This window comes from Pipistrellus hanaki (genome assembly GCF_964339955.1).
Source record: "Pipistrellus hanaki genome assembly, chromosome: 7".
NCBI lineage: Eukaryota > Metazoa > Chordata > Mammalia > Chiroptera > Vespertilionidae > Pipistrellus > Pipistrellus hanaki.
In genome coordinates this window covers 7626077-7640736 of record NC_140509.1, presented here as the reverse complement: position 1 = coordinate 7640736, position 14660 = coordinate 7626077, and the positions used below count along the sequence as shown (strand labels likewise).

Here is a 14660-nt window from a genome sequence, read left to right as displayed (position 1 = left end):
GGGAGGGGCCCTGGGTGGGGTTTGAAGTTCAGCTCCCATCATTACACACATGGGGACTCTCCCCAACACATTGGCACGCCCTCACCCCTGCCCAGCTTCTTCTGCCCAACCACATTCCCCTAGGCCCCGAGGAGCCCATGACCAAGTGCCCCACTGCCCAGTGAGGAGGGGTGTCCGGGGCAGACCCAGAGAGAGGGCTGCTCGCTGAGGGCCCCAGGGGCCCTGGCCCTGCTCCCGGGGCTGGAGGGCCTGTACTGCCCAGGAGGCTAAGAGTGGGCATGCTGACCCTTCCCACCCCAGCGCCCATACCTGCTGTTCTCAAACACAGTCACCAGGTCGGACACAGAGGCCAGCTTCTCCTCACTCGCCGCCTCCATCCTGCAGGCCTCCAGGGTCCCCTGAGGCAGAGACAGGGGCCTGCAGCCTGCACCCTCAGCCACCCCACCTGGGGTCACAGATGGGCTGAGGCATCGGGCATCTGCTCCTGTCGTTCTCGAGGGCTCAGCAGGCCTGCTCCGCTTCACAGTGAAGAAAGAGGAAGTGGTCCCAGAGCCACAGCCCGAAGGGGAAAGGCTGGTGCTCCCCGCAGGGGGAGGAGCTCGCTCGGCCCCACCCCTCCTTCCTGGGGGCTGAACTTTTGTTCCCATGGACCCCCAGTTCCAGAAGCCACACAACAGGGGGCAACAGTCAGAGGCTGTGCCCTCGGCTGGATCTCGGCCAGAGCATCTGTCATCAACTACACTTGCTCTGTGACAGGCTCAGTGGATTCTACTTGGTCCTCTCTAACACCTCCTCTGCATCCGACCCTGTTCACTGCTGTGAAAACAGCTTGCAAAAATTTAAAAATAGCCCGGCCGGTGTGGTTCAGTGGTTAAGTATTGACCTATAAACCAGGAGGTCAAGGTTCCATTCCCAGTCAGGGCACATGCCTGGTTGTGGGCTTGATCCCCAGTAGGAGGTGGGCAGGAGGAAGCCAATCAATGATTCTCTCTCATTATTGATGTTTCTATCTCGCTCTGCCTCTCTGAAATCAATAAAAATATATTAAAAATAAAAATTAAAAAACATTAAAAATAAGTGACAGCCTGTGAAGGGCTGGCAGGAGGAGCTTGTGGTGTCCTCACTCCCCCCCGGGCTCTCATTTTCATGCTGCAGCCTCCACCCTGCTGCCCCAGGGGAGGCTGCCTTCCTCCCTGAAACTCTGACCATGAGAATAGCGAACACACTCTTCACAGTGTCTTACAGGCACTTTCTCATTTAAGTCCATGACAGCTTGTGACGTGGGTCCTATTACTGCCCTCATTTTACCACTCTGCTTTGTTGTTGTTAATCCTCACCTAAGGCTATTTTTCCATTGATCTGATAGATAGGTTATGTGGTTATCACGGGAGAGAGTAGAAGGGAGGGGAAGAGACAGAGAGAGAAATGCTTCCTGTACATACCCCAACCAGGGCTGGGGAACGAACCTGCAAATGAAGTACCTGCCTTGACCAGAATCGAACCCAGGACCCTTCCGCCCGTGGTCTGGGGCTCTATCCACAGAGCCACACCGGCCAGGGCTCAGAAGAAATCAATGAGGACCAGAGAGGTTAAGCGACTTGCTCCCAGTCACCCAGTAAGGACACAAGAGAAGTCACGGTTCCAAAGCCAAGGTGGCTGTCCCAGGTCTGGCGGAGGGAGAGGTGGTTGGGAGCCTGGCTGAGCTCTGACTGCCCCACCCGCGGGCTTCCAGCTCCCCGTGCGCCGGGAGGCCCTGCCCGAGTCTCCTCTCCTCTCCTCGGCCAGAGCAGCACTGCCCTGCTGCTCGTTCAAGCCTCACAGGCCGTCCGGGCCTCCCGCTGGGCCTGAGCCAGCCCTCCGCTGAGCCCGGTCTTTGTCCTGCAGGCAGGCCGTGGCCCCCAGTGCCTGGCACCGCGTCAGGCTTCGGCGCCTGTGAACCGGGCTTGCATGCTGCAGCCTCTCTCAGCAGTTTCTGCCAGCAGGTGCCTGGCTCCTCCCCCACCCTAAATTTTACCAAACCTCCTCCCTTTCACTTTTACTTTTTTTAAAAAAATATATTTTATTAATTTTTTACAGAGAGGAAGAGAAAGGGACAGAGAGTTAGAAACATCGATGAGACAGAATCATCAATCAGCTGCCTTTTGCACACTCCCTACTGGGGATGTGCCCGCAACCAAGGTACATGCCCCGAACCTGGGACCCTTCAGTCCACAGGCTGACGCTCTATCCACCGAGCCAAACAAGTTTCAGCAGCTTTTTCTTTTTATGCCCCCCCGGAGCCTGTAACCCAGGCCCAGCAGCCACAGTTCATGGCCAGTCCTGCTCCACGTGCAGCCATTCACTGCCCCGCCCCCCACATCACCATGGAACCAAATCCCAGACATCAGATGATCTCACCCCTAAACATTTCCCGTGCACCTGAAAGAAGGACACACACACACACACACACACACACACACACACACACACTGGTGACGTATTCTACATATGCACGCAGACACATGTCTTATCCGTGTTACATACAGTCCACCCTTGAACAATGCAGGATTGATGACACAGATATTTCCAGCTGGCCCTTGCAGATCAGCCCGCACCCCGCTCGGAGGGCCAGCCTCGGACTTTGGACGGCGTGGGAGATTGGCATCCTTTTAGGGTCAACTGCAGGTGTGTGCACAGGGAACAGTATGGCCATCATCATCCCCAGGAGGCTTTTGGCAATCCTTCCTCCATGCGGTCAAATATTCGTCAGCGTTCACAGAGCCAGTTCTACATAAATGTCATCTGCTGTGGACTGAACTGCGCCCCCCAAGTTCACCTATTTAAGTCCTGACCCCCATGTGGCTGGGTTTGGAAAGAGGACCTTCGGGAGTTAATTTAGGTTAAATGAGGTCAAAAGAGTGGGGCTCAAATCTGATCGGACTGGCGGCCTTGTAAGAAGAGGAAGAGGTCTCTCTCCAGCTCCCCACCCCCCGCCTCCCTGCCCAGGAAAGGCCGTGTGAGGCCAGTGGCCGAGGACAAGCGGGAAGAGACCCCTCCCCAGAAGGAGCCCCGCCAGACCGGGATCTGGACGTCACGCCTCCAGCACGTGAGAAAGAAGTGCTGTTGCTGTCTCTATGCTTCCCGTTCGCGGTATTTTGTTACGGCGGCCTGAGCAGAGTAATTCCTCACCATTTTTGAAAAGTCAGGATCTAAATAAGGCCCCCCTGGCTCAGTGGGCTGTCCCCCCTGCTAGCCGTCCTGCCATCCACAGGCGCCGACTCCTGCGCAGTGCAGCTCAGAGGACCCCGGGTGCTGGCCCAACAGCCCCTCGGACAGGACGATGACAGTGCTGGTCCCTGATTTCCTGTTCGTGACGGTTAGATTGAGGGCCTTGACCAGACTCACATTTAAATGCCACTTCTACCCTCACTGGTTTGGCTCAGTGGGTAGAGCGTTGGCCTTCGAACTGAAGGGTCCCGGGTTTGATGCCGGTCAAGGGCATGTATCTTGGTTGCAGGCACATCCCCAGTAGGAGGTGTTCAGGAAGCAGCTGATCGATGTTTCTCTCTCATTGATATCTCTAATGCTCTATCCCTCTCCTTTTCTCTCTGTAAAAAAATCAATAAAATATATATATATATTTTTAAATATATTTTATTGATTTTATACAGAGAGGAAGGGAGAGAGATAGAGAGTTAGAAACATCGATGAGAGAGAGTCATCGATCAGCTGCCTCTTGCACACCCCCTACTGGGGATATGCCCGCAACCAAGGTACATGCCCTTGACCGGAATCGAACCCGGGACCCTTCAGTCCCCAAGCCGACGCTCTATCCATTGAGCCAAACCGGTCCCGGCATTTTTTAAAAATAAAATAAAAATAAATAAATGCCGCCGAAACCGGTTTGGCTCAGCGGTAGAGCATCGGTCTGCGGACTGAAAGGTCCTGGGTTTGATTCTGGCCAAGGGCATGTACCTTGGTTGCGGGCACATCACCGGTGGGGGGTGTGCAAGAGGCAGCTGGTCAATGTTTCTCTCTCATAGATGTTTCTAGCTCTCTGTCTCTCTCCCTTCCTCTCTGTAAGAAAATCAATAAAATATATTTTTAAAAAATAAATAAATAAATGCCACTTCTTCATGGACGCCTCCCAGGGCTTGGGGAGACCTCCTTCCTGGGTGCTCCTCTCCCCTCGACTGCAGTGCCCCGTTTCCTCTCCGGCCCCAGCAGACTGCACCCTGACTCCCGGCAGGCAGGGCCAGCGCACACGGACTGGCAGCTGGTCCCCAGCCCGGCCCAGTGTCCTGCACACACGAGGGTCTCAGAAGGCACTCGGGATGGACAGATGTCCCACCTGGAGCCCAGAGCTCATTGCATACCTTCACATCCAGCGTGAGCTTCCAGAGTGGCGCTGGGCCCAAACAGCAGCACCTGCCCCTCGCGCGGAGGCAGGGGAGTGGGTAGAGGTCCCTGCAGGAGCCCAGCTTTGTCTACAACACGGCACCGTCAGAGCTGCATCTGCCCAGGAAGGAGGGCCGAGATGCCCGCGTCCCCAAACAACCTTCCAGGGCTCTGCCCTCCATGCCCCCACCTCCCTGCCCTCGGACCCTCACAGTTCGGCAGCTTTTCTGCCTGATTTGCGTCTCATCTGCAGGCATCACCCGAGGCTCAGCCCCGGCCTCTGGTCTCCCTCACACACACCCGGCGCCACCCAATTCAGAACCTAGCCCAGGGTTCCTGTCCTGCCCCGGCCCGAGTGCCCCCACACCTTCAGGACACCGCCAGGGCATGTCCACCTTTCCTTCCATCTCAACACGCAGTCTCTAAACCAGCCCACGGTCCCACGGAAGATTCCCCAGTTCCCAGTCTGGCTCTGATGCGCCTCCCAGCCATTTCTTCCGCGGGCCCCCCCCCCTGCCCTCAGGGCTGGGCTGTGCCCTTAGGGTGGCTCTGTGCTGTGTCAGCTGCGCTGTCTCTGCTTCCCCACAAGTTGGCTGGGCCACAGCCCCTGTGGTGGCTCCCAGGTGGGGACGTGGGCACCTCACACAGGGGGGGCAGCTCTGGGCTCTCCACCACCCCCTCTCTCGCTTGTCCAGCTCCTGGGCCGGGTGTGTGTTTAGCTCCAGGACAAAGGGTGCAACTTCTGCAGGTCACCCGTGTAACCGAAGCTGGCGGCTTCGAGGTGGCTTCCTGTTCATCCTCCAAAGTCCCAGGTCTTCCTCACTGGTTCCCCCCCTTCACATCCATCTTCCCACCCCACTGCCTGCCCTGATGATTGTAGACTCAGAAACACCAATTCCTTTTTTAAAAAAATCCTTATTTGAGGATCCCCCCCGCCCCCCCGCCCCCATTAATTTTTAGAGAGAGAGTGGAAGGGAGGTTGGTGGGGGAGAGAAACATTGATATGAGAGAGACACATCATACTCAGGGATCAAACCTGCAACCTAGGTATGTGTCCTTGACCGGGAATCAAACCCGAGACCCTTCAGTCTAGGGGGGCTGATGCTCTGACCACGGAGAAAACCAACCAGGACATCAGCAGCAGCAATTCTTTAAGTAGCTTCGCCACTGTAGAGTCAAATCCCACTTTCTGCCTCACTCTGGCTGTTCTATCTCTCTCATCGAATCTGACCTGTGTGCCTTGCACCAGTAACTGAACTTCACTTTCCTCGTCTCTGAAGTGGGGATAATTACAGCGCCAACCTCCTGAGGTGCTGTGGCGATTAAATGAGATAATGACGATGTGAGGACTTAGAGTAAGGTGCTCAGTGACTGCTGGCTGCAAACATTCCTGTTCCTGTCAGACCTTTCCTCCCTGCGCCTTGGCCAATCAGTTCTTTACACTGTCAGCAGCCTATTCACTCCCTCCAGGAGGCCTTCCTTGATATCTACCATTGGACATTCCTTTCCTTCCAGAGTTATGTGTTCCTTTTCGCTTAGAGATTCGTGCAATAGGCCTTCCTTCCCTTGGCTTCCAGCACTGATTTTCCTCCGACACCTGGGACCCAGGCCTTTGCTCCAGCCGGAGTCTGCAGTCTCCATCTTCGCTGCGGCTGGAGTGCTGCTCCTGTAAATCCCTCCACCCCTGCCCTCACTCTCATAGCAGGGGTCCTGCCCCGCTCAGCCACTCTGCACCTGGAGTAGCTGAGCGGCCGCCATCTTTGGCCTTCTAATTTGTATATTCCCTCCTGATTGGCTGGTGGATGTAGCAGAGTGATGGTCAATTTGCATGTTTCTCTTTTATTAATGTAGATGTTCTTATTGATTTTAGAGAGACAGAAAATAGGCCCTAGCTGATTTGACTCAATGGATAGAGTGCCGGCCTGTGGACCAAAAGGTCCTGAGTTCAATTCCAGTCAAAGGAGCATACCTTGGTTCCAGGCTCCTCCCCAGCCCAGACCCTGGTTGGGGTTTGTGCAGGAGGCAACACATCGATGTGTTTTTCTCACATCGATGTTTCTACTGTGTTTCCCCGAAAATAAGACATCCCCTGGAAATAAGACCTACTTACAGGTTTCCTTCTGAGCGAAATATAAGGCATCCCCCTGAAAATAAGGCCCCCCAGGCTCTGTCTCAGAATGCTATTGCTAAACATGAGAGATTTGGTCCACTGATTCTGAAAGAAATGGAGTCACAAGAAATTCACCAGAAATTCAGGAATTGGATTGTTATGATGATGTTCCAGAAGATGATGATATGATTGTCATTGAATAAATGAGTAAATTCTTTTTTAAAAAAATATATTTTATTGATTTTGTACAGAGAGGAAGGGAGAGAGATAGAGAGTTAGAAACATCGATGAGAGAGAGTCATCAATCAGCCGCCTCTTACACACCCTCCACTGGAGATATGCCCGCAACCAAGGTACATGCCCTTGACCGGAATCGAACCCTGGACCTTTCAGTCCCTAAGCCAATGCTCTATCCATTGAGCCAAACCGGTTTCAGCTAAATGAGTAAATTCTTGATACTGTAAGATTCACAGTTTGTCTGGTTTGTGTTGACAACTACCGTACTACCGTACCGCATACAGGTAATAAATTTCCTTTATTTTCATTTAACAATAAATGTGTACTGTATTCTTCTTCATGGAAAAATAAGACATCCCCTGAAAATAAGACCTAGCGCATCTTTGGGAGCAAAAATTAATATAAGACACTGTCTTATTTTTGGGGAAACAGGGTATCTGTCTTTCCCTCTCTCTTCCGCTCTCCCTAAAAATCAATGGGAAAATATCCTAGGGTGAAGATTTAAGAGAAAGAGGAGAGGGCAGGAAACGAGAGGGAGAGAAACATTGATATAGAAACATCGATTGGCTGCTTCTTGCACGCCCCCTACTGGGGATTGAGCCCTCAATTCGCAAGCTGGCCATGTGCCTTGACCTGGAATCGCTCCAGCGACCTTTGGGTGCATGGAGCAATGCTCAGCCAACTAAGCCCACCGGCCAGGCCTCTCTGCTTACTTCCGTCTCTTCCACCCCATTCACTAAGTTGTAAATTCAGTTGACAAGTAGTCTTGGACACCTACTATGTGTCAGCACTGCGGTTATGGATTAATCTCAGCCCCCTGCCCCTTAGGTCACAATGTAAAGAGATCTCTTAGCCACTAACATATGATGTGGGAAAAGCTTTGCACAGGGAGCTGTCTGCACCCAAAGAAGGGGCACCAAAGTCTCCAAGAACAGAGGAAGGCTACCTGGCAGAAGCAGCACGCAGGCCTGTTAACTCTCCGGGCAGGCAAGGAGAGAAAAGGCATTCAAAACAAGGGACAGCATGTGCAAAGGGCGTGGGCTTGAGAGACCAGGGCGAGCCCAGGAGGAAGAGCAGGGAGCTCAGCACCTCGGGTGCCCAGGGGCTGGGGAATGGCAGACACGGGCTGAGGGGCCAGGAGCCCGGCCCTGGCAGGCTGTGCCTGCTGAGTGGAGGTGCTTGCTAGCTAAGGGGGTGGTTAGGGTTTTAAGCAGAGGCACGAACACATCTCCCGCTGAGTGGGGCAATGTCCGCCTTGCAGGGCTGTTGGGGTCCTTGGCACGAATAGCCTCCTGTTTCCTCTCCTCCTCTCTGCCTCCAAGGCCTAAGGACTGAAGTGCTCGTTCCCTGTAGCTCAGTTCTCCGGGGTGGAGACAGAGGGAGCGGGAAGGTCCCAGCACAAACCAGCACAAGCCACAGGGCCGGGCGATCACGTGGCTGGCTGGCCAGTGAGAAAGCTCTGCCCCGGGATGCAAAGAGGGCTCTGTATGCAGACTGGGCACCCAAAGGCCTCTGAACAAGAGCTTTGGGGCAGCAGTGGGCATTTGGGGCTGCCAGGGAGGAAATGCGAGTGTGGTGTGTGTGTATATATGGTATGTGTATGTAATGTGTGTATACTAGTATGTGGTGTGTGCCTGCGTGTGATGTGTGTATATGTGGTGTATGTGTGTGATGTGTGTATATGCGCATGTGTGTGATGTGTATGTATGTGTGGTGTGTGCATGTGTGTGGTTTGTGCATGCATATCTGGTGTGTGTATATATGTGGTGCGCACAAGCATTCGTGGTGTGTGTGTGATATGTGTACATATGGGATATGTGGTATGTGTGTATAGTATATATGCATGTGGGTATGTGTAGCATGTATGCGTGCGTGTGCATGGTGTGTATTGTATGTGTGTGGTGTGTTTACTATGTACATATAGGGGTGTGATAAGTGTGATCTATGTGGTCTATGTGTGCATATGTAGTGTATACAGGGATGGGCAAAAGTAGGTTTATAGTTGTAATACAAATAGATAATATGATAATAAATAATTTGATAAGAATAAACTGTTTTGCATACTCATAACTGTAAACCTACTTTTGCCAACCCCTGTATGTATGTGTGAGGTATGAATGTGTGTGGTATGTGTATATATGTGTGGTATATGTGTCTATGGGATATGCATGTGTGGTGTGTGTGTGCCATGCATGTGTGGTGCTGTGCATGTATGTGTGTGCTATGTGCGTGTGTGGTTTGTGTGGGTGGTGTGTGTGGCCTGTGTGTGTATGTGTGTGTGCAGGCAATGTCCAGAGGTTCGAGAGGATGTAACTTGTTCAGGGGAGAGTGAGGACTGCAGAGGAGCATTTATCCCCCTAAGCCAAGGCCGGAGGGGCCAGGCTGGCTGGGCATGTCCCCTAGGCTCCCCCGTGTCCCCAACCGCCCCTGCCCGCCTGGTCCCAGCCTCAGCCAAGCACCTGCTGGAGCTTACTGGCCTGTGACACACCGCCTGTGGGCAGGGGTGACGTGGCTCAGGGAGGATGCAGCAGCCCTGAAACCTGCTCCTTCGGCCCCTCCACACCCCCTCACAGCCTCCCTGTCCCCCTCAGCTCCCACTCCCCGGTCTGCAGGAGGCTGGGCAGGGGCCACACCAGAGTGCCACTGGCAGCTGTGGGCCTTTGTGGCTGGTCCCTGACTTGGGGGAGGAAGCCGATGAAAGCTAGCTTCCTTCCCAGAGGATCCGGGCCTGTACCTCCCAAACAACCAGCATTTCCTCCCCTCCGTCCCTTCGGGCTGCCCTCTGGGGGTCTGGGTGCAGCCCGCAGGCTTCCTCCTTCCTGCCTTCACCTCTTCCAGGACACTCCCCACATTTCCGCTTCTGCGGGCCCCTCCCTGGTGGGCTGGGTGCTCCTAAGCTGACCGTCAGTCTGAGGGCGGCCAGTACTCAGAGCAGTCTGCTCCAGGAGGGGCTCAGGGAGGCAAAACCCGACCTCCCTCCCGCAGGAGCCCAGCCCGGCCTGGCCGCCCAGGCAGCGGCCCCCTCAAAGGTGCAGAGGCAGCGGAAAGACCAGGAGCGAATGTGTCAGTCCTGACGTGGGTGGCCGGAGGACGTCAGCGAAGCCGTAAACAGCTCTGTGTGAACGATCCAGTTTCAAAGTTGGCATTCTCGGGGACTGGGCAAGGCTCGTGCCAGGCCCTGGCACCCGCCCTGCTATTCAGGAAGGACTCAAGGTCACCGGAGGCCGAGGCCGACAGCAGGTGGGGCTGAGGGAGGTGTCCTGGGAAACAACTGAAGAGGGGGCCTAGCATGGGGCTGGACCCACAAACAGCCAATGAGCAAGAGGCAGGAGCTATGCCCCCGGGGGCTGGGAGAGGGCAAAGGGAAGGATGTGTTTCTGGGGAGGAGAGAGGCCCCCCCAGCCCCCCTCACCCCACCCCCGTGGAGCCAGAGCCAGGAAGGCGCCAGAGGGAGCCAGCAAAGCAAGGCCAGTGCTCAGAGCCAGGAATGGTGCCAGGCCGTGCCTGAGGAGGCGTCCAGAGCGCAAGCACACGGCCAGTGTGACAGGGCCTGACCTGGGGGTGGCAGGCATAGTTCCAGGAGAGCTGTTATCTAGCCAGCCGCCCACTACAACCCATTCTCCCGTCAGAGAGCTGCACACTTCCTTCCTTCCTGCCTGCCTGCCAGGTTTCTCCCTTCCTCCCTTTTTTCAACAAGTAGCTCTGTGCTCAGGATTTGGGGAAAGGTCGCCAGATGGTGAGGGATCGTGACTTTATTATTCGATCATCCGCTCCAGCACCCATCGATGGAGTCAGCAGTTTTTAAAGGACTTTTGGCGGGCTTTTTTCTGGGGGAGACTCCTTTGTGCATACCCGGAGGGGAGAGAATGGAATGTGGTCACACAAAGGAAATGTGGTCTCAGCAAAGGGAGTATCCATAGTGGAGTAGCCTGGAAAGCCAATTCCTGGGGGAGGGGTATCAGTTCAGTTGTTTGATCAAACCTAACAGTTAGTCCTTACCAGACCCTGAGAGGTAGGGCCTTGGCTTATTTGTCTCCGTGTCCCCCCAGCCTCACTGTCCACCCTAACCAGGTTCCAGCAAGGCCCAGCCCTGTCTCTCCCTTCTCCCCCAGGGCCTTTGGGGCTCAATGTGAGTGAGCCCTCACTCTCCTCCCTCACCATCTCCCAGAGGGCAAATCAGAGAGATTTGCTGGCTAAATGGCCACTCAGCTAGCCTCAGTTTTCACCCATTGTTAAAAAAAATTTTTTTTAAATTGATTTTAGAGAGAGGGAGAGGGAGAGAGAAACATTGATGTGAGAGGGAAACATCAATTATTTGCCTCCCATTCACACCCCAACTGGGGATCAAACCTGAAGCCTGGGTTTGTGCCCTACCAGGAATTGAACCAGCACCTTTCCGTGCATGGGACGACACTCAACCAACTGAGCCACACTGGCCAGGGCTTCCCGACTGTTTGAAGGCCACCCTCCTTCGGTCTAAATTAGGGATATATCTAGTTTATGTCTCATTAAGTGCCATAGTCAATGGCCTCAAGGCCCAGCTCCCTGATCTCATTTGTACCAGTTGCCCTTCACTTACTCTGCTCTGGTCAGGTGGCCTCCTCGCTGCCCTCCAATCTACCAGACAAACTTCCACTCAGGCCTTTGCACATAGTTCTCCGCTCCCTTAATGCAGAGGTCCTCTCGGCAGGAACTGCCAGGGCTGTCATCAGCTAGTGAGCACCCGATTACCTCCTGGGTGGAGGTGGCCCCACAACAGCAAGAAACGGTTGGACTGTGCCAATGAGGAGCTACCGACAAAGAAGGGAATGATGGGAGGCTGGGAAAATATTCAAAGCCATCCACGGAGGAAATGCGCAAACTCTGGATATTTTTGCATTAATGACAGCCAGCAGTTATTGAGCAGGTGGTTCTGTCACTCTATCACATTCCTTATCCCCAGTTCTCATTGCACACCCGGGGAAACTGAGGCTCAGAGAACCTCTAGGGCTGCACAGATGGGAGCAGCAATTCCAGGACTCAGCAAGACCCCTTAGACTCCAGCTAGCATGTTTCCTCCTTCAGATAGGCTCTTTCCGGATTGGTCAGCAACTGTGGAGCCCCAAGGCTGGGCGAGGCCTGGAGAGTGTAATCTCGGGGGGAAAGTGATGAGCTTTGAAGGAGGTGCTGTCTCCCCAGAGGAATGAAGAAATGGAGGAGGAAGGTGAGAGTGAGACTGGCATTAGATGGCCCTGTGGCTCACAAGGCAGTCAGTCTGGTGGCCACACTGAGTGTGGTTCAGAAGATGTGGGCCAACAGCTGCTGAAAGCTGCTTTCTTCATAGACCAGAAGGCCTTTGTGGCAGCAACAATCTCGAAGCGACTGGCCCACCTGGCAGCAGCCTGTGGAGGCCCAGAATCATCACTCTGGACACTGTTCATTCTCTTTCACCTCCATTTGAGAGTGTGAGGAGTCAGACTCAGGCAGATCTGGATCTGAATCTTATTAGCTCTGACTCTTATGAGCTGTGCAATCCTGGCAAGTTACATAACTTCTTTGGGCCTCTGTTTCCTCGCCTGTGGAATGAAGATGATCATCACAGCCCACCTCATCTGTATATATAAAAAGCTAAGCGACTGTCCAACCGGTAACTATGACATACAATGACCACCAGGGGGCAGATGATTCAACCAATAGCTATGATGTGCACTGACCACCAGGGGGCAGATGCTCAATGCAGGAGCTGCCAAGCTGCGGTGAACCGCCCTCTCGCAATCTGGGACCAATTAAGGGATGTGGGAGAGCAGGTTTTGGCCTGATTCCCCAAAGGCCAGGTGGAGGGACCCCACCTGCCGAAGAGAACCTGCTCACTGCAGATGCCCTTCGAGCTGCAGCACTGCCCCAGGTGCAGCCGGCCAGGGAGGGACCGAGGGAGGTTGGCTCCAGGGGGTGTCCGGCCCATCTGGCCCAGTCCCACCCCGCTGGCCACCTTCTAATTAATTTCCTTTCAATGTGCATGAATCTGTGCACCAGGGCACTAGTATTGAAACAATCAATGGAGTTAATATGGGTAAAGCCAAAAGCAACCTTGTCTGGGAGGACCTGGGCACCTGTGCAGGCAGGCCTCACGTCACTTAGCACAGTGGTCGGCAAACTGCAGCTCGAGAGCCACGTGCGGCCCTTTGGCCCCTTGAGTGTGGCTCTTCTACAAAATACCACGTGCGGGTGTGCATGTACAGTGCGATTGAAACTTCGTGGCCCATGCGCAGAAGTTGGTTCTCGGCTCTCAAAAGAAATTTCAATCGTTGTACTGTTGATATTTAGCTCTGTTGACTAATGAGTTTGCCGACCACTGCCTTAGCAAAAGAGTTCCTGAATATAGGAAAGCTGGTTGAATTTAGCTATTAAAACTGCTCAGTAGCCAAAACCGGGTTGGCTCAGTGGTAGAGCGTCGGTCTGCGGACTGAAGGGTCTCAGGTTTGATTCCGGTCAAGGGCATGTACATTGGTTGCGGGCACATCCCTGGTGGGGGGTGTGCAGGAGGCAGCTGGTCGATGTTTCTCTCTCATAGACGTTACTAGCTCTCTATCCCTCTCTCCTCCTCTCTGTAAAAAAATCAATAATATATATATATATTTTTTAAAAACTGCTCAGCAGAATCCTCCGTGCTTTGGGGTACGGTGGGGAGCAATGGGAGCAGGGGTGCCAGAACCTAAAATTGTTTCCTTTTGCAGCTTAGTCTCTGGGTGGAGTTGATGTCTGGGTATGGGACCCTAGGGTCCAGACAGAAGGAAGTCCAGTGCTCCCTACCCCTACCCAGGCCAACAGGTGAATAGTGCAGCCAGAATGCTCTCACCGAGAACTAGTAAACCTACATCCAGGCTTTACACCAGGGTGACGTCAACTGACACCTGCTGTGCCTCCCTGTCCCCAGGTGAGGCCTGAACTCTCATGCTAACCTTGACATCAGCTCAAGTTCACTCCTGACCTGATTAGTTTGATGTTCATTTAGCTGCAATAGCAGGTACTTATTATTTTGTATTCTTTTCATTACTTTCCCACGGGTTCCAGGGACTGTGGTTTACATCCTTGTCAATAAAGTCTATAAGAGTCGTAGTTCTTGTTCATTTCCTGCTGTTGTTGGATCCTCATTTGGGGCATATAGGTCTCGCTAACTTTGTGAAAACTACTTTTCTTTTCTCACACATTTTCTTGGAAACATTAAGTGGGTTCCTGCCATGTGCCAGGCGCTGTGCCAACCATGAATAGGACAGTCCCTGCGCTCCAACAGGGGAGGCTGACAAAGCAGAAGCCACAGCACAGTGTGGCAAGCACTCTGCGGTGGAGACTGCGGCGAACGAGACCACAGTGGGGCGGGGGGGGGGGGGCGGGGGGGTACAAACCAGCCCAGAGACAAGCACACACGCTGCCAGCTGCCCCACGGAGTGAACCCTGAGCAGGCTCTCCTTCCACTGAGCCACTGCAGGGAGCATGCGTCCATTTCCAGACCACCTGTGGGATTCCTTTTCAAATACACCTGCTCTTTTTTCACAGCGTCTTTTCCTTTTCCCCAATACTTTCTATTCTTTATTCTTTTTTTTTTTTTCCACTTGAAAACTACATTTTCTCCCTTAAAGTTTCTTTCAGATTGCTCTTGTTGAAAAGTTCCCAGGAGTAGTTAAGCTTCCTGTTTTGGCCATTCACTGTCGTGATGGGATGTGTTTTTGAGTGGTTTGTAATATTTTCATTGTGAACTTTTTTCTCTCTTGGTGTTCCTACGAGACCTGGGTGGTGGAACTATAGCCATAGTACAGTTACATATTTGCTTCTGTTTGGTTTCCTAAGGTGCCTGACTGACCTATGTTTACTTTAATGTCTTTGCTTAGGGAAATTACTTAATCACTTAGAATTTCCTGGACATTAACTGCAAGTGTATCCCTGTATTTGGTGCTGTGGA

At 53.3% G+C, this 14660-nt stretch overlaps 1 protein-coding gene across 2 annotated transcripts in view; it reads right to left on the bottom strand.

The window, feature by feature from the left end:
* The window catches only part of FGD2 (FYVE, RhoGEF and PH domain containing 2), a 28529-nt gene extending 28007 nt beyond the window's left edge, over positions 1-522 (bottom strand). For both annotated transcript variants that reach the window (XM_084890062.1, XM_084890063.1), the window contains exon 1: positions 310-522. In XM_084890062.1, coding sequence (XP_084746188.1) covers positions 310-377 — 68 coding nt within the window. In that variant the 5' untranslated portion in view covers positions 378-522. The remainder of the gene's footprint in view (positions 1-309) is intronic.
* Positions 523-14660: the final 14138 nt, after the last annotated feature.